Source organism: Muscardinus avellanarius (assembly GCF_963383645.1).
Source record: "Muscardinus avellanarius genome assembly, chromosome: 3".
NCBI lineage: Eukaryota > Metazoa > Chordata > Mammalia > Rodentia > Gliridae > Muscardinus > Muscardinus avellanarius.
This window is the reverse complement of record NC_137788.1, coordinates 89,993,611-90,019,729: the sequence shown is the minus strand read 5'-3', so window position 1 is coordinate 90,019,729 and position 26,119 is coordinate 89,993,611. Positions and strand designations below refer to the sequence as shown.

At 42.2% G+C, this 26,119-nt stretch overlaps 1 protein-coding gene across 1 annotated transcript in view; it reads right to left on the bottom strand.

The window, feature by feature from the left end:
* Positions 1 to 8,718: 8,718 nt before the first annotated feature.
* The window catches only part of CDC14A (cell division cycle 14A), a gene marked incomplete at both ends in the record, with an annotated part of 169,007 nt that continues 151,606 nt past the window's right edge, over positions 8,719 to 26,119 (bottom strand). Inside the window, 5 exons of the mRNA XM_080691478.1 lie at positions 8,719 to 9,202; positions 9,858 to 9,980; positions 12,428 to 12,475; positions 14,358 to 14,473; positions 20,701 to 20,860. Of these exons, the coding sequence (XP_080547604.1) occupies positions 8,719 to 9,202; positions 9,858 to 9,980; positions 12,428 to 12,475; positions 14,358 to 14,473; positions 20,701 to 20,860 (931 nt within the window). The remainder of the gene's footprint in view (positions 9,203 to 9,857; positions 9,981 to 12,427; positions 12,476 to 14,357; positions 14,474 to 20,700; positions 20,861 to 26,119) is intronic.

Sequence of the window (26,119 nt, the reverse complement as noted above, 5' to 3'; positions counted from 1 at the left end):
AGAAAAAAGAAAAAGAAAAAAAAGAGGAAATAGTGCAAGAGAAAAAGGGTTGAGTCATTAACAAATGAACTTTTGAGGTAGAGAACAGTTGAAGGAAAGGCCTTCCGATAAATTCTATGTTCTTCACATATCTCAAGACAAAGCCCTGGAGGCCAGGAAATACTGTACTCATCAAGACTGTTAAAACACGTTTGTAACAGCCAGTGTGGGGAGGGGAAGGGAGCCAACAAGGATAAGCAACCCAAGTGCGAACACCGACACACCAAGCAGATTAGAAACCCACTTGAAACAGCTGTTTGGCAGTTGTGGGATTTTCCCCAACAATCCAACAGTGCTTAGCAGAGACAGGGACAGATACGAGAAATGGTTGAACTGATTCCATTTTGAAGGTTCTAACAAGTGACTATAGAATTTCCAAGGGGAACTGTGAATGTTGAGAAAGAGAAGCAGAAATGACTAAGCAGGCTACAAAAGGAAAGAAAGAGGCAGAGAAGGCTGGGCAACAGGCAGGAGTCAGAGAGGTCGCGGAACAGAGTTAGGAGGGGAAGTTTGCAAGGAATTTTGCAGGATTCAAAAGAGCAGAAGTAATGCTCCAACAATTAGGATTTCCTTCCTTCCTTCCTTCCTTCCTTCCTTCCTTCCTTCCTTCCTTCCCTCCCTTCTTTTCTTTCTTTCTTCTTTCTTTCTTTCTTCCATTCTTTCATACTCTAGGCCTTAAACCCAGGGGCATTTTACCTCTGAGCGACACTCTCAGCCCTGTTTTTTATTCTTTACTTTGAAACAGGGCCTCACTAAGTAGCTGAGGCTGGCCACGAACCTGTGATCCTCCTGTCTCAGCATCCCAAGTACTAGGATTTCGGGTGTGTGCCACCACACCCGGATCAACAATTAGGATTTCTAAGTAAATAAAAGTCAAGATCTCTAGCAACAAAGGAGCTTAAAATACAATCACTGTGAGACCCTGGGCACTGAGCAGTTGAGATCTTCACTATCAAGAAGGAGAATCTGTGTCATGGATCAAATATGTCTGGTAGGGCAAATCCAGAGACTTCACGAGCTGCAAGCGCATGGCGTCTGTGCTTATTTGTACAGGCATGCACACCCACATGAATGTGTGTGTGTGAAAGAGGACTGTGTAAAAATATGCTTTCTGGGGTTAAAGATGTTAACATATACACGATCTCAGATATTTGGAAGAAATAAATGATCTATTTAATATTAGAAAAGATGAAAGTATGGGCTCAATATACATACAACAAAAAGGTGAGCATAGCCCAATACTAGATGCTGTGGAGATAATGAAAACCAGAGATTATGGTTTCTTTTTTTGCAGGTCTGGGGATGAAACTCAGGGTCATTCGACCTCCAAGTTACACCCCCTCCCCTGTTTTTTATTCTTTATTTTGAAACAGGGTCTCACTAAGTTACAGAGGGCCTCACTAAGTAGCTGAGGCTGTCCGAGAACCGCGATCCTCCGGTCTCAGCCTCCCAAATGCTGGGATTACAAGCGTGCACCACCACGCCCAGCTGAGATTATGGTTTCTAACCTTGAGTTTATCAAGCAATTCAGTAAGGAGCCAAGGCCTACATCTATGAAACAGGTGGCTCTCAATACAAAAGAGGATGAAGTCCAAAGGGCCAATACGGACAGGACTTCCGGAAAAAGTCATGACTGCTGTGCACTGTGGCACACACCTGTAATCCCAGCTCTTGGGAGGCTGAGATAAGGAGAATTGCAGGTTCAAGGCCAGCCTCAGAAACTTAGCAAGACCCTGTTTCTAAAAATAAAATAAAATACTCTTCGGAATGTAGCTCAGAAGAAGAATGTCTCTGAGGTCAACGGTCAGTACCAAAAAAAAAAAAAAAAAAAAAAGTCAAGACTGTGAGAGTTGCTGAGGTCAAGGTCCACCGAGGGAGGTGGGACTCCTGTAGGCTCCTAGTGGGAGGAGTATGAAACAAATGGAAAGAGTTGAAGTAGACCAGGCTGGGAACACAGCTTTCAGGAGGAACATGTCCAAGGACATACAAAACCCTGCCTGGCAGAAGCAGAAAGCGCATACTCAACAGTAGAGGGACATGAGCTTAAAAAGCTGGTGGGACGCCAGGCATGGGGGCACACACCTGAAATCCCAGTATCTGGGAGGCTGAGACAGAAGGATCACAGGTTAGTGAGCAGTCTCAGCCATTTACCAAGGTCCTCGGCAACTTAGTGAGACTCTGTTTCAAAATAAAAAATAAAGTAGGGCTGAGGGTGGGGCTCAAGAGGTAGAAATGTTCCTACGTTCAATCCCACAACACCCAAAACAAAATAAAAAATCAGCTAGTAAGAAGACTTAAAAGGCCCCAGACAGCATGTCACAGAGACTGGCCCTACCTCAGGCCAAGATGGGATGGAAAGCTAGGCTCTGAACTTCTGCCTCTGTGTAAGAGCTAAAGAGTTTTAAAAAATGACAAGAGAGAAAATGCACAGCAGGACTCCAAAGCAAGGTCAGTATCTCTGTGACCTAAAAACAAAGACACAGTGGCAGGTCACAACAGAGATGGCCACGTACTGTGTCCCTGTGCATACCTGGCCAAAAGTCCTTGGCCTGGCATCAAGCTGGGGTCGGGCTCCTCAAGCTGTGCAAGGGGGCTTAGACCACAGTCCTGGGGACAGGGCTTATGCAGAGCTGCATCCCTGCCTGAGAAGCAAGCCCAACTCCCAGGAGCCAGGAGCCTGGGTCAATGAGAACCGTTTCTAGAATTGAAAGTCCTAGAGGTTCAAGTTGAGCCAACAATAAATAAGAAATGCTTAAGGCAATGAATATGCTAGTTGCCCTGATTAGATTATTACATAATTATACATGTATCGAAACATCGTACTGTACTCTACAAATATGGATAATTTCGCGTCAATATGGATAATTTCGCGTCAGTCAAAAATAAAACTTAGAAAAAGAAAGCAAGTAGATGAGGGGCACCATATTATTGGTATTACATAAGAAAGTGGAAAAATTAAATTGAATAATGAAGGCAATTAATAACTCTGTTGCATTTGAGAATCCAAACCAATTCTTCCCTTTGACAGATTTCTGATCAACCTTGCCACTTAAAGCAAGCACTGTGCTTGAAAATTTCTTTCAAATGGAAAGACAAAAGCAACTGACAAGCTTTACACAGAAAATTAATGCAAACCACTACTTAACAGTGGATATTTAAATTAAGCTAGGTATATCTGCAAACACACTGTGCACATAAATAGCTTATATGCAAATGTACAGGCATCATCTGAACCCTGCTGACCTCCAAACAAGTTGTTGCTTTAATTTAACTGTCAAGTAAAAATTCCAAGTCCCCTTGGGAGGGATCAAAATAGCTGCAATGCTGTAACGCTGGATGAATGGTTCAATAATGAGACTGAGCTCAGGTTCTTGGCTATTATTCGTAGCTCTCAGCAGGAAACTTGCATTAAATCTAAGGCAATGGCCGGGGCATGGTGGCTCCCACTTGTAATCCCAGCATTTGGGAGACTGAGACAGGAGGATCTTGGTTCATGGACAGCCTCAGCTACTTAGCGAGGCCCTTTCCAACTCAGTGACACGACGCCTGGGGACAAACGGGTCAGTGCACGTGCGTGGGTATAGAGAGGACTCAGTGCAGAAGGCCTGAAACCTCCGCACAGGAACCGGCGGTTAGCAGTCAGCGGTAGGTCATCAGTGGTGCTTTCTGAACAAGTGAGCAAGATAGCAAAATCAGAACTATCTAACAGTGCTTTAAAGCAAACTAAACACCCATAATCCAAATTCAGCCCACTGCCTATTTTTATTAGTCAAGTTTTATTGAACAAAGTTACACTATGCATTTATGTATTGAGTTGGGTAGTTAGGGCACAAAGCCACAAGTATTTACCATCTGGCCCTTTACAGACACGTTTGCTGGCTCTAAAGTATGAGCTAAAGGTTGAAAGAGTCTGAATTAAGATCACAGAGATGCAAACATCACTAAAGGGATTGGGAAACAGCAAAAATAGAACAGAATGGGAACACTCCAAAAAATGATGAAGGGCATCATTGACATCTTGGCCATGAAGACATCCCAGGAAATGTTTTCAGGTTAAGATGTAAGGGTGAATAACAAAGTTTATATGAGCTACTATTTAATATTTTTAACCACACACAAACAATATTTTAATAGGTGCTAGACAAAGCAGCTTCCAGAAGGACCTTATGGTGGGATAGCTTACCATTACAAATATTTATTTATAAACCCTGCAGGTCAATACAGTAACAGCTTGTTCTAACAAGATGTCCAATTGAGCAGGAATAATGTGACAGACCCTCAACACAGAGGCAACAAAAAAGTCCATGTAACCAAACTGACCATAGATTAATTTTTTTTTATAACAAGCCACATTATTTTACAACTTCTCACACTCAAATGTTGTGTAAAAAGGTACCTATGAAGGACCATAATTTTCTTTGGGAAGTTGGGTGTGTCTATGTATAAAAACAAATATATGATTTAAGTTCATAGTAAAAAAAAAATATGCTAGCACTATTAGTAATGTGTGGTTATTTAATAATATTGATACTGGGATGTGTGTTAAAAGATACCTGTGGAGAAGGAGACTGAGGATGGAGGGGAGGACCCCAGCCAGGCCTCCAGGGTCTTCCCCCAAGAAAATCAGTGGCAGGACTGCTAGCTGCTTCAAGTCAGATCTGCAGGATGCTCCCTCCTGAACAGTTCCCCAGGCTCACACTGCCCTTCCCCATCCACCTTCAACTCAACTTCCTAGCCTCATCTTTAGGTAACCCCAGGCTAGGGTTCTATGGGGAAACTCATGGTTCTTAGAAACAATAGCAGCTATTAGTTTTTTTTTTTTTTTTTTTGGTACTGGGAATGGAACCCAGGGGCCTTCTACATCTGGGCTACACTCCCAGATGTATTTTATATTTTATTTGGAAACAGAGTCTCTTAAGCCAGCTGAGGCTGGCTTCGAACCTGCGCGATCCTCCTGTCTCAGCCTCCCAAGCACAGGGATTACAAACGTGCATCACCATGCCCGGCTGCAGCTATTAGTTATTAAATGCTATCAATAAGTACTGTAGAAAATACTTCACATGATTTACCTCAAGCATTGTAACTACTACACTACATTATTTAACTCCTCTGATCCTCAAGAATTTTATTTTTAAAACAGAAGTAACAAGCCGGACATGGTGGCACACGCTTGTAATCCCAGTATTTGGGAGGCTGAGATGGAAGGATCATAGGTTCGTGGCCAGCCTCAGCAACCTGTGAGGCCCTCTACAACTTAGTGAGAGCCTGTTTCAAATTAAAGGATAAAAATAGGGCTGGGAGTATACCTCAGAGGTAGAATACCCCTGGGTTCAAAAACAATAACCAAAAAAAAAAAAATAGAATAATTTTTTTTTTTTTTTTTTTTGGTGGTACTGGGGTTCCTGGGAACCTCTAGGCTACACTCCCAGACCTATTTTATACTTTTTTAAATTTGGAAACAGGGTCTCTTAAGCGCGCTGGCTTCGAACCTGCTCAATCATCCTGTCTCCACCTCCCAAGCGTGCGCCACCACGCCCGGCAGAAGAAGTAATAATTTTTAACCACATTCATTCTTTTTTACTGGGTATATAACACAGGGGCATTCTACCTCCAAGCTGCACCCCCAGCCTTATCTTCTTTTTTTTTTTTTTTTTTTTTTTGGTGGTACTGGAGTTTCTGAAAACCCTTCTGCCTCCGGGCTATACTCCCAGACCTATTTTATACTATTTGGAAACAGGGTCTCTTAAGCCAGCACGGCTGACTTCGAACCTACGTGATCCTCCTGTCTCCGCCTCCCAAGCGCGGGGATTACAAGCGTGCGCCACCACGCCCGGCTCTATTCTTTATTTTTGAAACCGGGTCTCACTGAGTTGCAGAGGGCCTCACTAAGTAGCTGAGGCTGGACACAAACCGCGATCCTCCTGTGTCAGCCTCTTAAATGCTGGGATTACAAGCATGTGCCGCCTCGACTGGCCACATTCATTCATTTTATTCGATCAACAAACACTAAGTGCCTCTCTATGCCTGATGCTTGGCATGTAACCACAGAAACCAGAGGCACCATCTCTGTTCCCACAGAGCTCGGAGCCACGGTGGACAAGAAAGCTCCGGGGCGAGAAGAGCATCACAACTGGGCTGATGTAGGGTGTGGACTGCTGATGGGGGGAGGCACCATCGCAGAATCCAGTCACAGGGGTCAGGCGAGGACAGTGTAGATGAACAGCAAGTCACTAAGAAGTGTCATAAAAATATAACCACGCAAATATTCAAGACAGATACCACAAGTCATTTCAACTTAATGAAATACTTCCACCCCACCCACACCTGATCACACGTCCCTCATTTCGTACGCACTTGAAAACGCCTGTCAGGGAGTGGGGCTGATTTCGTACAGTAAGTGGGTCGACTGCGGTGCAATCCTGTGTATTGCACCGGACAGCACAGCCCTCAGGGCCGGTGGAAGAGGAGACACCAGCGTCCGTGAGACTTTTTAGTGCTCTGTCACGACCACGAGGACGCCTCAACGTCTGTTCCTGTTTTCTGTGTTAAAGTGTTTCGTGACAGAACAAGGAAATCATTTTTTACCTTTTTCTGGGGGCTGAACTGCTGCACTGAGAGCAGCGCAATTGCAGCTTTCAAAAGAGATGCTAATTGTAGCTTTTAACATATTAGACTCCCTCTAAATACCCGTCACCCTCATCCCCCAAGAGTTTCTGGGTCTTTCTGAAAAGTGCTGGGAGGATATTGCCATGCAGAACCCATTTTCCTTACTAAGAATTTGAAAAAAAATTTTAATTGGGTGTCTCATTCCTAGTTCTTCAGGGGTCCCAAGTCTCCCTCCCATGCTCAGCAGCACCAGAAAGAAGGCCGATATTATTTATTTATTTATTTTGCGGGTCTGGGGATGGAACCCAGAGGCATTTGACCTCCGAGCTACCCACCCTGCCCAATTTTTTATTCTTTATTTTGAAACCGGGTCTCACTGAGTTGCAGAGGGCCTCACTAAGAAGCTGAGGCTGTCCACGAACCGAGATCCTCAGGTCTCAGCCTCCCGAATGCTGGGATTACAAGCGTGTGCTACCACGCCCGGCTTGGCCGATGATATTATTTAAACAAGGAGCCTGCAAGAATCTGGAAAGCTGAGCCGGATCACAAGCACAAAGGACTCATGACCTCCCACTTTTATGAGAATTTTCCATGTTAAGTTAGACCCACAATTCAGCCAGGGGCAGGAGCCTTCCCTGTCACAGGAGGTTAGAAATCAAGGGGGGAGGGCATGGTGGTACATGCCTGTAACCCCAGTATTTGGGAAGCTGAGACAGGAGGATCCCAGGTTTGAGGTCAGCCTCAGTAACTTTGTGAGCAACTTTATGTTTCAAAATGAAAAATAAAAATGGTTGGGGGTGTAGCTCAGAGGTAGAATGCCCCTGGGTTCAATCCCGGTACCAGAAAAATAAAAGAGAGGGGAGGGAAGGGTCTGTTGCCGTTGACTTCCTGGGAAGGTCAGAGAAGGAAAGTGTTGCCAGGATGGCAGTTCTATTTGTCGGTGCTTTTCTTTTCCTCTATGGTTTTGGGGGGTTGAACTCAGGGACAGTCTATCTCTGAACTACACCCCCAGCACAATTCTATTTTTTTTTTTTTTAATTTTGAAATAGGGTCTCACTAAGTCATCCAGGCTGGGCTTGAACTTGCGCTCCTCCTGTCTCAGCCTCCTAAACACTGGGATTATAGGCCTGCACGACCAGGCCCAGCTTGTAAATGCTTTTATTTACAATCAGATGACAAATTTAGAGAGAGAAGGTGGGGGTAGTAGCAACTGCCCACACAGACTATTTACCTTAGATTCAATAATTGGAAAAACACCCTTTATCAGCTAAAAGAGCGATGTGGAGGAGGAAGAAAAGGTGAAAGGAAGTAACAAAATGTGGAGTCAGACCAAAATTAAGTTGGATAAACATCAGCAGGGGAGGCTGTCAATACTTATCTAATGATGCTCCCATGCTTCCACCAGCAAAGGGAAAAACAGAAATCAAGAGATGGTAGGAGCCGAGCGTGGTAGCGCACACTTGTAATCCCCGCGCTTGGGAGGCTGAGACAGGAGGATCGCACGGGTTCGAAGCCAGCCTCAGCTACTTAGTGAGGCTCTCAGCAACTTAGTGAGACCCTGTTTCCAAATAAAAAAGAAAATAGGTCTGGGAGTGTAGCCCGGAGGTAGAAAGCCCCTGGGTTCCACCCCCAGGACCACCAAAAAAAAAAAAAAAAAGAGAAGGTGGGATACTCTTGTTGGGCTAGCACCCTTCTGGCACTGAGCTCTAAACGTGCCTGGCACAAAGCCTTTGGCTGTAAAACTCACTGATCCATGATGTGGGAACCTCCCTAACTCCTAATATCACCACAACCAGACAAAAGCCATCGATCGCATCCATTGGCTCCTGGCTTGTTACCAGGCAGGCAGAGAAATCTGAAAACTTAACTGGCAGTAACAAGAGTCAAGAGTTTCTGTGACAAATGGAAAGAAGCTGTATCCCCTGTGAGGGAAACCACGTAGAAAGAAAAGAGCAGGAGAGAAAGAGAAAGAAAGAAAGAAAGGAGGAAGCCCAGTTGTAACATGGCATTTACTTGAAGAGGAGCCAGCAGGGTGTGGCGTATGGAGTTCACAGCACAGAGGGCAGGTGTCCATCAGCAGGCTTCATTGGCACTATTAAATTTCTTTGGTGGCAGCCTTGGCTGGGAAGGCAGGGCACACAAGTTGCATTCGGGGTTCTGAGGGCCAAGAGGTGGTGTCTGGAAACTTACAGGGATGGAGCGGCTCAGGAATCTTGAGGAAAGCCCAGTGTAGGCCGGCCGGAGGACGGCGGCATGCTCCTCAGTCTTGGCGCCCAGGGGGCCCAGGTGGCTGTTCAGGTTGCCCCCGCCGCCGCCGCTGCTGCTGCTGCTGCCGCCGGCACCACTGACGCCACTGCCGCCGCGGTTGTACTGATTGTTGTTGAGCTCGGGGTAGTTTCTGGCAGGAGGCTGGGAGCTGCCATTCAGGAGGTTAGTGAATGGGTGGGCTGCTGGGAAACTTGTCTTAGAGGATGATGGCAACTTTTTGTTCTCAGGATCATCCGTCACAGCGTTCAAGTTCCCTAGAGAACTGGCTAGCCGGGAGTTGATAGAAAAGCTGGATGGAAAACACAGGAAAGGAAGGGGAGGAGAAAAACACACGACAATGTGCAGACTCAGGCAGAGCTTATGTTTCCAAGAAACTGGGGGAACGTGATGAAGTCAACTGTGACCAGTGCAGGTGAGGGTGGAATGGCTTATCCCCTTCAGTAACGTCAGGTTCCTTGGTTAAAAGCAATTAACTAAGACCCAAGACCCAGGTGGAAACATTCTGACCAGAGATCTAGAACTAGAACACCTGCAGGCCCCATCTGTCCTGAGGCAGGGAGTGAATGAAAGTCAGGTAAGGGGGGAAGGTCAAAGCTGACTTTACCCTGTACATATTCAAGCACAGGACTGCAGCGAACACCCCCTGCCCACATACATCAGGTGAGAATCCATAAGACCACTAATCATGTGTATGGGCAGCGGGACCCCACTTTCCAGATCACATTAAATGAGGTGGGGGTCCATAAGATGAATGGGATACTCCCTGACATCCCCTCCAGGACTTGCCCCCTGCTGGCAAGAGCAACAGAAGCCCCAAGAGACAAGAGTCTCGGGGCTTGCTCCTTCTCCATCTCCTCCTCTCACAAAATGACAGCCAAAGTCATGGCCAGCCCCAAGCTTCCTACCCTCAAGCCAGGACCTTGGAAGAAGGAGAGAAAAATTACCTTCTTACATTGGAGCCTGAAGACAATGTACCTCTGTTTATCCTCTTGGCCGTCGCCGAAGGGGACATAGCCACTTTTGAGGTCTTCAAGGTAGACACAGATCCTTGTGGGGAAGAACTTAATCTTTGTGGAGAAAAATGGACAAAGTGTCACATGCTACAGTTGCGTTATGTCAAATATTCAGCAACAAGGTAGGACGGGACAAATTAATAGGCCTCACGGGTCATGATGGTGCCTCTAAAGGTGAGAGCTGCAGCCAGCATGGCCGCGGTGTTAACCTGCGGGCACTGAGCCAAAGGCCTCAGGGGTGTTGGTTACCTTGGCCAAGGTGCTGCCCACACGGTACCAGGCAGGAGACTGAAGCAAGAGAAAAGGTTTGCATTGGCCTTGGGGGAAAAGATTGAGGAAAATGACAGTCCTGGGTTGGTTTGTTTTTTAATTTTAAAGACTGAGATATTGTGGTACACGAAGTACGACAATACAAAAACACGTTTCGTTTTATACTAAGTTCTTTTTTTAAGGTCTTGGCATTTAATACCAAAGCAAACCCATACATTTTCTAACATCCCATGAGTTCCTTAAAGAAAAAGAAGAAACCTCAGTCTTGGAATTTTGATTTTTGAAAATCATGACTTGTTTTGCCATGGAACTGTGTAGCTAACTTTTGGTAACACCTTTTGTTTCTTTGTATGTTTGTAATAATGGACATTTTTTAAAAAAAAAAAAGGAATGTTTGGTTTGGTCAGACTTTGACAAATATGTGTTAATAAATTCATAGACAAAAAGAAAAGGTCCTCACCAAGACACCTAGCTGGGATCTGAAGTCCAGGATTCAGAGTCCGGCTTTTTTTTTTTTCTTGGTGGTAGTGGTGGGTGAATACTGGGGATTGAACCCAGGCACTCTACCCACAAGCTACACTGCTAGCCCTATTTATTTTTAACTTTAAACAGGATCTCATTAAGTTGCTGAGCTGGCCTCAGACCTGTAATCCTCCTGTCTCAGCCTCCCAAGTGCTGGGATTATAGGCCTGAGTCCTGCTCTTAGCCACTATCCTGGTTCTGCGTCACCTCCCCTCTCTACCCCTGCATTCATGCTTCTGCAGGTTGGCAAGTCCTGTTCACATCAACCTACAGCCCCACCCCCACCCCCGGCCAGGACTCTCCAGTGAAACCAACAGTTTCTCTCATCTAAAAATAGGTTAAAAGGAGACAAAGGAAGGGGAAAGAAATTGTAATTTTCAAATTTTCACCTAAAAGCTTGGTGCTAAAATTCCTTACACCTTTCCTCCCCAAGCCAGTCCTCTCTCCCAGGCCTGTCACTCCCAAATCTCTAAATTTTCAATCATAATCTTAAAGTTAGTGGAAATTCGTTCATTTAATGAAAATTGTCCTGTGCGACTGTTAATTAGCCCACTAACGCATGATATTAGCATGATATCATGCACTAGAGCAGATTTAACAAAGGGAAATACAAAGCCTATCGTCTAGGGCAGTCTCTCGACATTATCAGCTGATCACATGTAATGGAGAAGACGTCCACCTAAGGATCCTGGAACTTCTAGGCCACCATAAGCCATCTGTGATTGCCATGCTGAAGTCAACCTCACAGATCTTCCATGCCCACCCCTCACCCTTAAAAAGATGGGCCTGGGAGCCCCAGAGAGCTTCTCACTCTTGAGATAGCCTGCATCCTCCCTTGAACGTATGTATGTTCCTCGCTTTCCTAAATAAATCTCTCTGCCTCGATATCTAAAATTCTTTGCTGTTATGGACATCAAGAACCCTGTGTTGAGGACTCCCTCTCTCAGACTTCGTGAATTCCCTCCAGTGATGCTAGGACCATCTTTTAGTGTTGTTCCTTAATAATGTAAACTGTGAGCAGTCTGCACTAAGTATCTAATCAGGTACCTCAACATTTAAACCATTTAACCTCCTCAGTGCCAATACAGCCTAAACTCCTTGGCCGTCTGACTTATAAAAACCTCAAAAATCAGCCAGATGTGGTGGCGCATGCCTGGAATCCTAGTAGTTGGGAGGATGAGACAGGAGGATCACAGGTTCAAGGACAGCTTCAGCAATTCAGGAAGACCCTCAGCAACATAAGGAGACCCAGTTTCAATACAGAAAAATGTAAAAGAGCTGGAGATGTATCTCAGAGGTAGAATGCCCCTTGGTTCAAGAAAAGGGAAGGGAGAAAAAACTGGGTCCTGTGGCCCATACTTCTAATCCCAGTACTTGGGAGGCTGAGACTAAAGAATTGTAGATTCCAGGCCAGTGCACAGTAATTTAGCAAAACCCTGTTTTATATTAAAAAATAAAATAGGGCTGAAGATACAGCTCCAAGGTAGAATGCCCCTGGGTTCAATCTCCAGTATCAAAAATAAATTAATAAGTAAATAAGTAAACAAACAAAGAAATAAATTTGTATTTAACAATCTGGAACAGAAAGAAAGATTTAAAAAGAGAAAAGCTGTGCATGGTTTATTTTAGTAGGTTTGAGGCTTGGGAACTAGATCTAAAGGGCAGCATATATTTACAAGTTACTAGAAATTCACCTTCGTTGACAGTACCTGAAAGGCTGGGATACTGCTCTTGGGTGTCCCTTCATCTCTTCTGACCTGGAGAAATCAAAGACAAGAGCTCAAGTACCACAAGGCTCACACATTTCAACAATGATATTTCTACCTCCATCCCACTGAAAAGTGGCCCAACCTCTCTAACATCAACCATCCAGATGTGGGTGATAGTGCTGCACGCCTTTTGTGTTCACTGTTAACTTTCATGCTCCAAGTGAGACCTACGCTGGGTGAGGTGGTGCACACCTGTAATCCCAGTACTTGGGAGGTTGAGACAGGAGGATCACAGGTTGGAGGACGGCCACAGCAGCATAGTGAGATTCTCATCAACCTAGTGAGGCGAGACCCTGTTTCAAAATAACAGTAAAAATAGGGCTGGGAGAGTGGCTCAGAGGTAGAATGCCCCTCAGTCCAATCCCCAGGACCATGATAGAATGGAAGAAAGAAAGAAAGAAAGAAAGAGAAAAGAGAAGAAAGAAAAAGTAAAGAAAGTATCACAGCTCCTCACCATAGAGGGTGCTCAGTAAATGGTACTTCTCAATCTACCCATAGTTGGTAGCTAATACCATGTTTGCTATCCCATTTTCTCATCATGCTATAGAAAACTATAACATTGATAAGAACTTTTATTTCTTAAATCAGCCACTAATAATCAAAGACCTACTCTGAATTATGTATTATAACACATGAAAACCCAATTTCCTATGAACCTGTTTGCTATCATACTGACAAAAGAAAAAAAAATCCTTTCTGTTATGCATGTCTCTTACTTATAAGTCAAGGGAAAGTAACTATTTCCCATTATATTCACTTGTAGACTGGGGCCTTGCCACTCATAAATGGCCATAGAGAATCTTGATGGTATTTATAGATATTTTGGTACCTACACTAATTCTGAATCCTTTTTCTTAATTGTTATTCTTTTAACCCAGTCTGAACTATCAGAAGGTTTCAAATGCTGTAGAAAAAAGCCAAGTTCTTGCATTGACTTTGATGGATTAATTTTGAACTTCAAAACCAAGATGGTTTTGCAGGCGTGGTGGTGCATGCTTGTAATCCCTGTTCTTGGGAGGCTGAGACAGGAGGATTGCACATGTTCGAAGCCAGCTGTGCTGGCTTAAGAGACCCTGTTTCCAAATAAAAATACATTAAAAAAAAATAGGTCTGGGAGTGTAGCCCGGAGGTAGAAGGGCTTCCAGGAACCCCAGTACCACCAAAATAAATAAATAAATAAATAAAACCAAGATGGTTTTAACTTTATAGGTACACATAAGAATTACTCATTCAATTTTTACAAATAGAAGGTAAAGCCAAGATTTTAGCAGGCTATACAAAACTTGGCATACAATACATTTTTGCACACTCTGGCTTTCAAAGATTTGCCTTAAGACTAGCAACCCACTCACAGAAGGGCAGAATTGCAAATAGAATTTGGAACAGGGTACCAGAGATAACTACTTAAGCAGCTTTAGGCAGAATTCCAGAAACTGAAATGTAGTTTCTTTCTTTCTTTCTTTCTTTCTTTCTTTCTTTTTTTTTTTTTTTTTTTGGTGGTGGTACTGGGGATGGAACCCTTCTACCTCCGGGCTACACTCCCAGACCAATTTTATATTTTTATTTATTTGGAAACAAGGTCTCTTAAGCGAGCAAGGGTGGCTTCAAACCTGCGCGATCCTCCTGTCAGGGATTACAAGCGTGAGCCACCACGCCCGGCTAGTAGTTTCTTTCAATGAGCTTCTTAAGTTTAGCTACGCCCAACAGTGATAAAATACATAAAAAATTAACAACACAAAATAATAATAAATAAATAACATGAGGTAATTGTGACATTCACAGAGTAGTGTTCACGAGAGATTAAAGAGGGTATATTAACTTCTATCCTACAGGGGAAGACGACTATGGGTTTAAATTCAAAGCAACTTACCTAAATGCACAGGATGGCGAGGAACGTGGCTGTCTCTGGCTTTTTAAGGCACGTAGTTTGTCTCCCTGGGTTACGCTATTTTTCATTTCCACATCTTCGTCCTCTTCTAAATTATTCTGTTGAAAAAAATGCATGTTCCATCAAAAGGTCATTATGAATAATTTTATACAGATTTCTTAATGGATTATAGATTACATTTATAGTTATCCTCTATAAAGTATCTTCATGTGAATTACATTAAGTCCCTTAAATGTGTCTAAATTTATCATTGTCCGTGTGCAATTATTTGCTATTTAAATGTGCTGGGAAAATTCCAGATCAAAGACACTTGGGGCCGGGCGTGGTGGCGCACGCTTGTAATCCCCGCGCTTGGGAGGCGGAGACAGGAGGATCGCGCTGGTTTGAAGCCAGCCGCGCTGGCTTAAGAGACCCTGTTTTCAAATAAAAATATAAAAATAGGTCTGGGAGTGTAGCCCCGAGGTAGAAGGGTTTCCAGGAACCCCGGTACCACCAAAAAAAAAAAAAAAAAGACTTGTGTATGGATGTGGTAGGATGTAAAAGAAACTGTTACAACTAAAGAAACTCTTATGCAGACACCATCATGCTTTGGAATATAGCCTAACACAGACTGGCTCTATAGATGCAGTATAAATATGTTTTCAGATACTACCAGGGACAATCACTGCAAAATGAGCACAAAAATGCAAGATAGAAATAATTCAGGATATCTACATAGTAGCTCATTAGCATCACTTAACACTAGTAAAAGCACTCCAGCTCTTTGCACAAGGAGCTAAAGGACTCAACTGGGAGAGCACGCGCCCTTCTGAATTAGTATTTTCGACTGAAGAAGAGAAGTACCACGTTAGTCTCCTCACATGCCAGTTCAAGATGAGTGAGGATGACAAAGAGGAGCTAAGCCACCCCTACCACAAACAGGAGGCAAGAGAAAACGATCCAAAGCTCAGGTTTAAACCAGGAATGTGAGCAAGGTATTTAGAAATATGGCTGTGAACATACCAGTACCATTTGCTTGGATACGTGGGAATATGGAAAGGTGAGATAGGGCGCTGATATTCTTATTGTTAGAGTTCAATGCTTTTGATATTTTTAAGGCTGTGGTCATATGTACTTAAAAAACAAATTTTAAAGGTTATAAAATTTTTTTAAATTGGTATATTCAAAATTATAAATACATGTAGTTTTCTTTCTCGGACTAGTGTGAATCTTAAAGGTCAAATCTTTTTTTTTTTTTTAAGTATAACACATTTCAAAAACATAACAAAAATTCTGTGACAACACCACGCACCTACCTACTTCACCATATTTTTGGTTTTCCTTCTTTTAAGTTTACTTAAATTAAGTACTCTCACTCTCAAAGAAGAAAAAAAAATTCACATATGTAATCCATGTTCTCAACCTCTGGAGAGGAAAATCATCATTTTTTAAATTAAAAAATATATATGTGGTATATATGTCATATAATATTTATTATGAGAAATAAAGTATGAATAAGCATGAAAAATACTTAAGACACCTATATATTTACCATCAGAAGCCAAAACACATTAACATTCTGACAACAGTCTTTAGAATTTTCCCTGTGCTATACACATCCCCAACATTACAAAATGAGGTTGTATTTTATATGCTGCTTTGTAACTTATTTTTAAAATAATATATATAAAATAAAATATATATATAATTAGAGGTGTTTCAGGAAAAATAGAAAAATATCTCTACATTACCATTTTATGGTCCCATAAAATTCTATTCTCTAAATATGCCAAATTGTTCTATTTAACAAATGCCCCGGGACGGACAGGCTGCTCTCTGTCTTCTATTGCTATGAACAACCTCAACAAACAACCTCCCATATACACAGAGTTTTTAAGCACTGTCCTATTATTGCCTTAAGACAAATTAGTTCATTTGAAGGTTGACATCTACGTGTTATCAAGTTGCTCTCCAAAGTGGCTGTCCCGTTTCAAATTCCAACACGTAAAGTTTAAGAGCTATTTATACCCGGAACCCTTGCCAATACTGCATATAGTTCTTTAATAATTGGTAGGCAGAAGTAGCATCTCATCATTTAATTTGATGTTTCTTTTGTTTCTAAGGAAGTAGAACATTTTTTTGTTTAGCAGCCCTGAGGATTTCCATATTGTTTGGCTTATGTAAATGGTGTTTTAACATTGATATATAAGAGTTACACATGCATGCATGAACACACACACACACACACACACACACACACACACACACACACACACACCTCTCGTCTTAATATTTTGTGAAATTTCTTCCCAGCTGTTCACTTTGGCTTTTGTTTTGTCTTAGTACTGGGGATTGAACCCAGGGTTTTATCGCTAATCTGTACCCCCGGCCCTTTTTTATTTGGAAACCGGGTCTCACTAGGTTGTTGAGAGTCTCTCTATGTTGCTGAGGCTAGCCTCTGACCTGCATCCTCCTGTCTCAGCCTCCCAACTCCAGCCACTCACTTGGAAGAGAGTGAACGAGAGGAAGGAAGGGACGGCTGGGAGTGAGAACAGGTAGGTGACTATCACAGAGGCTTGATGAGAGACGATGGACTGGACTGGAGTACAGAGAACTGCGTACAAGTAGGACCTGAAGAAAGAGAAAGAAGGACAAAAGGAGCTGGGAATGGTGGTGCATGCCTGTAATTCCAGGACTTGGAAGGCTGAGACGGGAGGCTCACAGGTTCACAGCCAGCCTCAGCAACTTAGCGAGACCATGTTTCAAAATAAAAAATAAATAGGGTTGGATGTATAGCTCATAGGTAGAATGCCTCTGAGTTCAGTCCCCAGGGAGAGAGATAGAGAGATGGAGAAAGCGACAGACAGACAGACAGAGAAATAGAGGCAGAAACAGAGAGAGACAGGACTGTGGCACAGTGATAGGCAAGTCCAGCCTAGGGAAGGTCTTCTTATCTTTGCTCTCTCAAAGAAGCGGGGTCTGCTCTGACTCCCATTGCCCTCTGGAGGGTGTGAGTATCAAAACTCTCTTGTGGCTACAAGACAGTCCTGCCTGAAGGCAGAAAAGTGGTGCACAGCTAACTAAAAATATCTAAAACAGAATAACGTTTAAAGATACTATTAAGCTGGGTGTGGTGGCATACGCTTATAATCCCAGAACTTGGGAAACTGAGAGGAGGATCGCAGCCAGACTCAGAAACTTGTGAGGCCCTTTGTAACCTAGTAAGTGCCTGTTTCAAAATAAAGAATAAAATATAGGGCTGAGAGTGAAGCTCAAAGGTAGAATGCCCCTGGGTTCTATCCCCGATACCAAAAAAAAAAAAAAAAAAAAAGGGAAAAGAAAAGAAAAGAAAAAAGATACTCTTAGTTATGATGACCTTGCTAATGAGTAATGGTATAAAGAATGAAGCCTTATTTTATTCCACAAGTTGGTCTCTCTCTACAGACAAAATAAAAATTTTAAAAAGCCAGGCATGGTGGCGCACACCTGTAATCTCAGTGCTTGGGAGGCTGAGAGAGGAGGACTGCAAGTTCAAGGACAGCCCCAGCAAGTAGTGAGATCTTGTTTCAAAATAAAAATGAAATAGGGCTGGGGGTGTAGCTCAGAGGTGGAATGCCCCTGGATTCAATCCCCAGTACCACGCGCACACACACAAAATGCAACCTCTAGAGGAAGACAGCCTTTTGCACTTGTGTACAAACTAAATAAATCCAGAACTGCATGGCCTTCTACACTGAACACTGGCATGGAATTTGAAACAAATTCAAATTCTTACGGTATTCTTGACATATTTTCCTACTTGCAATTTACAAGAAAAAATGAAGCTACTGCTAACAGCATATTAAAGTAAACAAATTTTCCCTAGGCATGTAGAGTTCCACGGCTGGTGCCAGATAAACACAGCAAGACAAGCTGGGAAGAGTTACTTGCACAAGCATTGGCTACCTACAAAGCGATCCCAAAGCCACACGTGTCACTGCATAAAATATGAGCCATACCCTCATCCTCAGGACCTCTGAAGACTTTCAATTTCTGCGCCTTGACAACAGAAATAGTAACACTTGGGGATGGTTGAAGCTAGAATAATTATTCGGTGGGATGTGATGGGATCCACAAAATTCATACATTTGTGCACCTGTCCAGATTCATATGTTGACATCCTAACCCCCAAGGTGGCGGTATGAAGTGGTGGGGCCTTTGGGAGCTGATCTGATCGTGAGGCAGAGCCCTCCTAAATGGGATTCCTGCCCTTATAAAAGAGGCCCTTAGAGCTGGCCTGCCCAGCACCGGGTAAGGACACAGGGAGGATACACTTCTGTGAACCAGGAAGCAGCCCCTATCTGCCAGAACCTGAATCTTGAACTTCCCAGTCTCTAAAATTATGAGAAATAAACTTCTATTGCTTATAGCCACCCAGTTTATGGCCTTTTGTTATCACCGCTTGAACTGACCATGATGGGGCACGGGCAGTAAAAATAGCCAACATCTAAACAAATGCCTAGATTAAAAATGGACATTTTCAATTTCCACTCATTTTACAGTCCTTCCTCATCCAATGAGGAGGGTTAATCTTTCTTACAGTCAACAAATTGAGGTCTATAAAAGAGAAAACTGAAGTATCCAAACTACCAGGCATGAATTGAATACAGTGTAGTGCAGAAAGCATCACGTTCCTCAGACAGAAGGGCAACTTTATGTTTGTTCTTCAGAGGCCATACCTCAAAGCCCTATCTACTTGAATTCAACCTGGGAAGGAAATGCTGACCAGGGCAAGAAAAGAGTGACCTTGCTGAGCAATAGCGTCACACTAAGATGCTCCTTCACCTTGTTTTTATTTGCTTTTCATAGGCCAGACTGCAACAGAGATGAGAAAAAGTCGGCAAAGGCTCTGGACAGCACGTGACCTTGGCCAACATTTGTGTTTCATTGGGACAGATGACTCGAGCAGGGAAACTTTGAGACTTTATCGGTGGCTGTCCTGGAGGACACACAGGGCTTCAAAGCCAGCTCCTTCAGAGCCTACGCCCTGCCTCCTGTGAGAAAGCTCACTCCCTGTCTCCAAGCATTCTGGTTGTCTTTCCCACTAAAAGAAATCTTGTTGGAAGATTAGCCAGTGTTAATATTCCTTCATTCCACTGGGGGTTTTCTTGGGCTAAGGCTGAGCCACAGTGTTTTGCTGAAGGGCTGGACTGGGTCCAACAGCTTGTTTTGCTTCTGTAGGATATAAAAATATAATCCAAAAGTTAGCCCAGTGCTTGTCTTCACTTCAGACATCATGTGATGAGAAACCTAAAGGAGGAGTTGCATACCCAGTCCTCAAAGTGCTCCACCACGAAAGGATTCTGGGAAAATGACAAATTTGCTGGGACCCTGTTTTCTCATTCATAAAAGAGAAGAATTAGAACAAATGACTACAGGGTTGCTTCTAGCTCAATAAATGCTTATGATTCTAATCTTTACTAAGTCACTTCCTGCTACTTCAGAAGTAACAGAGACTAAAAAAAAAAAAAATAAAACACAAGTTTGGGGTCAGATGGATACTAATTGAATCATGTTTAACTGAAGATAGAACATCTCTGATATACGTTTTCCTTACTAACAACATAGAAATAATATTACCTAACTCACTGGGTAGTTATGAAGATTAAATCAGATAACATATAATATTATTGAACATGGTTTGCTTATAGTAGAAGCTCAAAAATACAAGCTGTCCCTAAGTATGTTTTCGACTCTACACTGACTTTAGAAATCACCACGAATGGGTCTTGCAAAGTACCATTGTAGTATACGCAACTTCTTCAGTTGCAGCTTAACCTTTCTATTTTTTATTTTTAAACAGTGAGTTCGATTTTCTGTCTCCTTTCAGTCAATCTTCTCCACATCAGAATATCCTCCTTTATAATAGTACTGCTTAAGTCTGGGCGTGGTGGTGCACGCTTGTAATCCCCATGCTTGGGAGGCTGAGACAGGAGGATCATGCAGGTTTGAAGCCAGCCTCAGCTACTGAGTGAGGCTCTCAGCAACTTAGTGAGACCCTGTTTCAAAATAAAGTATTAAATAGGTCTGGGAGTATAGCCTGGAGGTAGAAAAGCTCCTGGGTTCCACCCCCAATACCACCAAAAATAAATTAATATAATAGGACTGCTTAAATTATAGCTTTTTTCTTTTCAAGAGCAATTGGCTTCTTTGCTCTGCGTCTTGCTCTAGAAATAGATGACTCCAACCTAAAAAGTTGGTCCTCTTGGGATCTCAGGATCTTCCTGCCATGTTATTCTGTTCAATTGGGAAACAAACAAAGGATGTTAGTCTATTGGACACAGAATTGTCCTGGGGAAAAACTCACCTCTCCAAATCTCTCCATGTTTTGTATTTTAGATAAGTTTCCACCAATAGACATATCATCCAAGCTAGAAAGAATCTTATTAATACTTCCTTCACTGGATGGTCTGTTTTTCAGTTTGGATCGGAAAATATCTCCTTGGACCCACAATGATGCTTGTTTTCTGTAAAAAAGAAAGAAAAGAAAACAATCCTTAAAATAAGCTATTATCATTTCCTTAAGAATGTAATATATTAAAAAGATTAGCAGAAAGCATTTGTAAATCACACTGGATAGATTATGAAATCTCTTTCAAAGAGCCAAAATAAATTTAAATTCTATATTAAACATAAACACTCATCTTTTAGTACAAATATTCATCTTTTAGTATTTCTCTATATAACTATTGAGGTACTTGTTATAAAAATGGTGAGATTATTAAATACGAGTTTAAAATCTTTTAAATATGAGTTTAAGTATGAGTTTAAAATCTGTAAGATATTTCCAAGTAGTAATTTGATATGTTGGTTTATAAAAACAACTGGGATGAACGGGGCTTGAAAACACAAGTGGAAAAACGTGAACTACATGGAGATAACATCCTCAAAGTTACTAAACATCATGAAAGGGCCTCAACACGAGGCCTGTACCCCAACCAGAATTTTCTTTGGTAAAAGAAAATGTGTCTGACATTGATCTACAAGCATAGTTTTATTCAACAAGGCACAGATGCAATCGTTTTCAAGGTTATCAGAAGAAACCTTAAAATATATAGGCAAAGTTACAATCTAGGGCTTCTATTTTATGGGCGGGGTCACCTTAGTATATTTCTTTTAAGATAAATTATGCCATAGAATAGTTTTATTTCTATCCTATATGCCACACTGTACAGAGTGGAATTAGCAAGAAGCATTGGTGCATCGTGAGGAATGCAACATCCAATGAAACATCAGCAGTGCTGACAGGCCGCACGGCAAGAACATAGTTGCCTTTTCTAAAACAGTGTCAGAATAAGTAATAGGTAATACTTTCCCTCAAAGGCTCTACATACCACAGAGAATTCAGGTTTATAATAAAGAGAGGAAAGCAATGTTACGTTGAGCCCTTGGGAAAGAACTGTGTCGTCTTTTATAAATAACGTTTGCCCTCCAATCAGAACATTACTGTTTATGGTTAAATGCAGTTGAGAGACTCGAGGCAAAGGTTAACCTTTAAATCACAGCAAAAGCGTACACCTGCAGTGCCTCCCCTGGTACACATTTAGTGTCATCCCACAAAAATACACTCTAGGTATACCACATCAAAAACGCGTAGTGAAGCGTCACCTGCAACCGAAAAATGCTGAAGACGCTCAGATGGAAAACCAGCTTATGAGATGACACTGGACTCAATTTTGTGAAATACGACACAGCTGCTTAAGAGCCTGTGACAGACCCGCACGTGGTAAGAGGACAGAGTGGCCATGAAATAAAGCATCAGTGAGTGAACACACAAGTGTCGGAGAGGAAAGTGCCATCCATTTGTGCTAAAAAGAGATAAAAATGCTGCAGTGCTAACAAAGGGTTCACAGAGATCTAGAAGAATACACACCAAAGCATAACTAGGCACCCCTGAGGATGGTGATGAGGGGAACATCCACTTTCTACTATACAGTATCTACAGTGTACCTCATTTTGTAAAAACAAAACAAACAAAAAAAGGTGGCCTAAAAAAACAAGTAAAATAAAGACCAAAAGCCAAACAAAGGTAGTTAAGTATAAAAAGCAATCTTTAAAGTTTTTTTAATAAGAGAGGGCAGGTAACACTTCATTACATATTCTTAGAATGGGACTTGGAAAGCACCTTAAGAGGCTAGTAGAATAACTATTAAAATAGCAACAGCATGGGGTGGGACTGAACAGAATACCCTACTCTACTTTTAAGTAGGAAGTAATTGTTTCCTTCTATTTTTTGCCCATTTTTTCAGTATTTTCCAAATAAAACAATATTTAGATCTGATTTCCGAGACTGAGGCTCTAGATGTAAAATATGTTGTTCATATATGAGACTAACTTACCATTTCTAACATCTTTCTAAAATTGAAACTAGTTAAAATTATCTTAGCAAACTTTCGGGCTATTTCTAAATGGGTTTAAGTATTTTAAAAATCTGCTGAGTTTTTAAAAATATGTACAAAATTTAAATGTCAGACATCTGCACACACCAAGTCATCAGAGAGTGAAGGAATGTCTGCTTTCTATCGTGGCAGACTTTTTGGAGTCAAACTACAGAGATGTTTTTTCTGAGCTAAGGATATATAAATTAATGAGGTTGGCATACCCCCGAGTCACAGTTAGTTTTTCCTATGTCAACTGTAAAACTATTGATTCAAAACAAACTATTCTTAGTGTTTCTTTCCTATGTGCAAATCTACATAAAATCAGAAAACAGCTTCTCACATTTTGCATCTTCAAAAATTCTTGCTTTCGTTTTTTAAACCTCCAGATGTTCTGTATGCCAATACCTAGCACAATCCGTGACCTACTGCTTCAATTTTATGACCTCCACATAGCAGAATCCTTGACCGAGAAAGAACATTTCAAAAGAAACTGTTAAACATACATATGGATGTCTTGGGCCTCTGGTCCAAACTTTCAGTAATAAAGAACTGCTATTATAAAGAAGAGGAGATTCAGATGTATCACAAACATGACAAATTCAGATGTGAAACACAAAGAAAGAACGGGGATATAAGGATAGACTGAATCTTGGTCCTTCAAATAGTTCTCAGTTTGGAATGAGAAAAGTAAACAACTGAAATCCAGTATTATAAGCCCTCTGACCCAGACTCACACAGGACTCCAGAAGGGGCCCCCAGCATATTTAAAGGAATCAGCAGGAAATTCCCCAAGAATCCAGAAGTACTGCATTGTGCTGTACCATAGATGTTTTGATCAACAATGGACCACATATATGCCCGGGACCTCATAAGATTATAAAGGAGCTAAAAATTACTATCATCTAGTGACATGATAGTCACAGTAATGCCATCCTACAACATATTACTCGTGTGTTTGTTGTGATGCGGGGGTTAAACGGATGTAGCATGCTGCCAGTCATATGAAAGTACAATACATACATTTATATACAGTACATAACACCCAAGATTGGTAACACATGACTACACTGCTATATATTTTGCTTCCTATCAATCATTATCTTAGCACACACATCTACTTACGAATCTACTGTTAAACAGGATGCCGTGTTATGCTGGCCGCAGCCTCGTGCGTGTCATGTTTACTCTGTCTCTTGACTGCCTCAAGAGGCCAGGTTAAGTGACTGACCCAGACCATCCAGTTCTGTAGACACATTCTATGGTGTTCACAGAAGGACACTTCGCCTACAGCAGCAGGTCTCAGAACGTGCCTCTGTCCCCGAGCAATGCGTAACCACATCCGGAAAGATAAGCACGAGGTAGCTTATCCCCAAAATGGCATACATATCCCCAAAGCAAAGCAAACTATGTGTGTTGGCTGGAGAAATAATGAGGTCCACTTTTGGGGAACAGGGCTGTGTGGTTTGGCTGCAGCTACGCCTTGTAGAAAAGTAGGCGAGAGGCAGCTCATGACAGGCCCTGCATGCCACACTAAGAAATTTAAATCTGGTCTCCCAAATAAAGGGAAGACCCTGTGAGGTCTTTAGGAATAAAAATAAATAAATAAATAAATAAATAAATAAATAAATAAATAAAATAAAATAAAAAGAAAGGAGAAGAGAGGAAGGGGAAGAAAGGGGACTATGAAGCTACAATGAAAACAACTCCGATCCTAAAATAAGTTATAAAATGAAAACTCTGCTACAGCTGCCAGCCGAGAGAGGAAAATCGCAAACTGACATCCTTCACTTGCTTGACTTAAAAGACTCCTTCTATCCCGGCGCTGGAGAGACTTGATTTGAACCTGAATATTCAAAATGAACACAGTGTCGGAGCTGATTTGAGTGTTGCTAAGCAATGCTGTATGTAAGTGCTTCTGGAGGAAAAAAAGCAGCACTCCACGAAAATACCTTTTTATTGACGATGAAAACCATGCAAGCTTTTATTGTGGTGTCCGTTACTCCCTAAAAGCCTCATTTCAAACAAAAGAAGTAAAACATGTATTTTTAAGTATTGAGCATTTAAAAATCAAAATCTGTGAAGCTAACACATCCGCTGAAAGTAAACCCTCCAATAATGTGATGTGTTTTCTAAGACACCATGAAGTCACTGGCCCTCTGCTAATAGACTCTGTGCTCTGAAATGACAAGAAGAGATCTGCCTTGGTTTGAATGGTGACTTGTTGAGAGATAAGAGTCGGGGCTGGGGATGCTGTTCTGGCGGTGTCCTAGCCCTGGGGTGGACAGGTTTGGGCTAGCCCAGAACGGGACACGAGAAAAGAACTAAACAACTTGGCTTCATTCAGAGCTAATTCGGAGGTGACGCTCCTGAGGCAGACTCTTCATAATTCCTTGTAAATATCTGTTCTTCACAGTCCTCTGATGAAACCCAGGTCAGTTACGCTGCTATAAATATTTCTAGCATTTAGTCCAGAGCAGATGGAAGTCATGGTGCAGCTGCTTCTGCATGAGGCTGACTGGCCCTCTTACCTCCTTCTATCCAGGCTCATCCCATCTTCACTCTTCATCTTCATCTCTTCTTTCATCCCAGACACGTTCTAAGCAGGACCCACCCCTCCTTGGAATGTCTATCTAGAGCCACCACATGGTTATCAAGTACACACTTCCTAGCTTGGCCTGAGCCTATGCTAGCGCCATTCTGTCCTGAGTACCTTCTGCTCCACCATCCCAGAGCTAATATGGACACACGTGGTTCCTAGCTGGAAGAACTGGGCTGATGAAATGGTCAAACTTGGTATCGAGGGAAGACAGATCAGAAACAACAACCAAGAGCCAGGCGTGGTGGCGCACACCTGTAATCACAGCATTTGGGAGGCTGAGACAGGAGGATCGCACAGGTTTGAAGCCAGCCGCAGCTATTTAGTGAGGCTCTCAGCAACTTAGTGAGACCCTGTTTCCAAATAAAATATAAAATAGGTCTGGGAGTATAGCCAGGAGGTAGAAAAGCCCCTGGGTTCCACCTTCAGTACCCCCCCAAAAAAAAAAAATTAAAAAAATTTTAGAAAATTAATTGGGATCTAGCTCTGAGGTAGACTGTCCCTGGATTAAATTCCCAGTACATAAAGAGCAAGATAATAATGCAAAAGGAGCAGCTCTGCCTTGCACAGCAGAACTCCCTGCATGGTTCAAATTTAGGCTTTGAGTGTTATCTCAGAAGGAAACTTAAAACAATACGATGGCATTGCATCCCATGAGTAGAGGATCTCTGTGAGCTGAAAATCCAAGTGAAAGTCCAATCCCAGTTCTTCAATGATCCCTTTGTAATGGATGAAAGTGTTGGAGGATG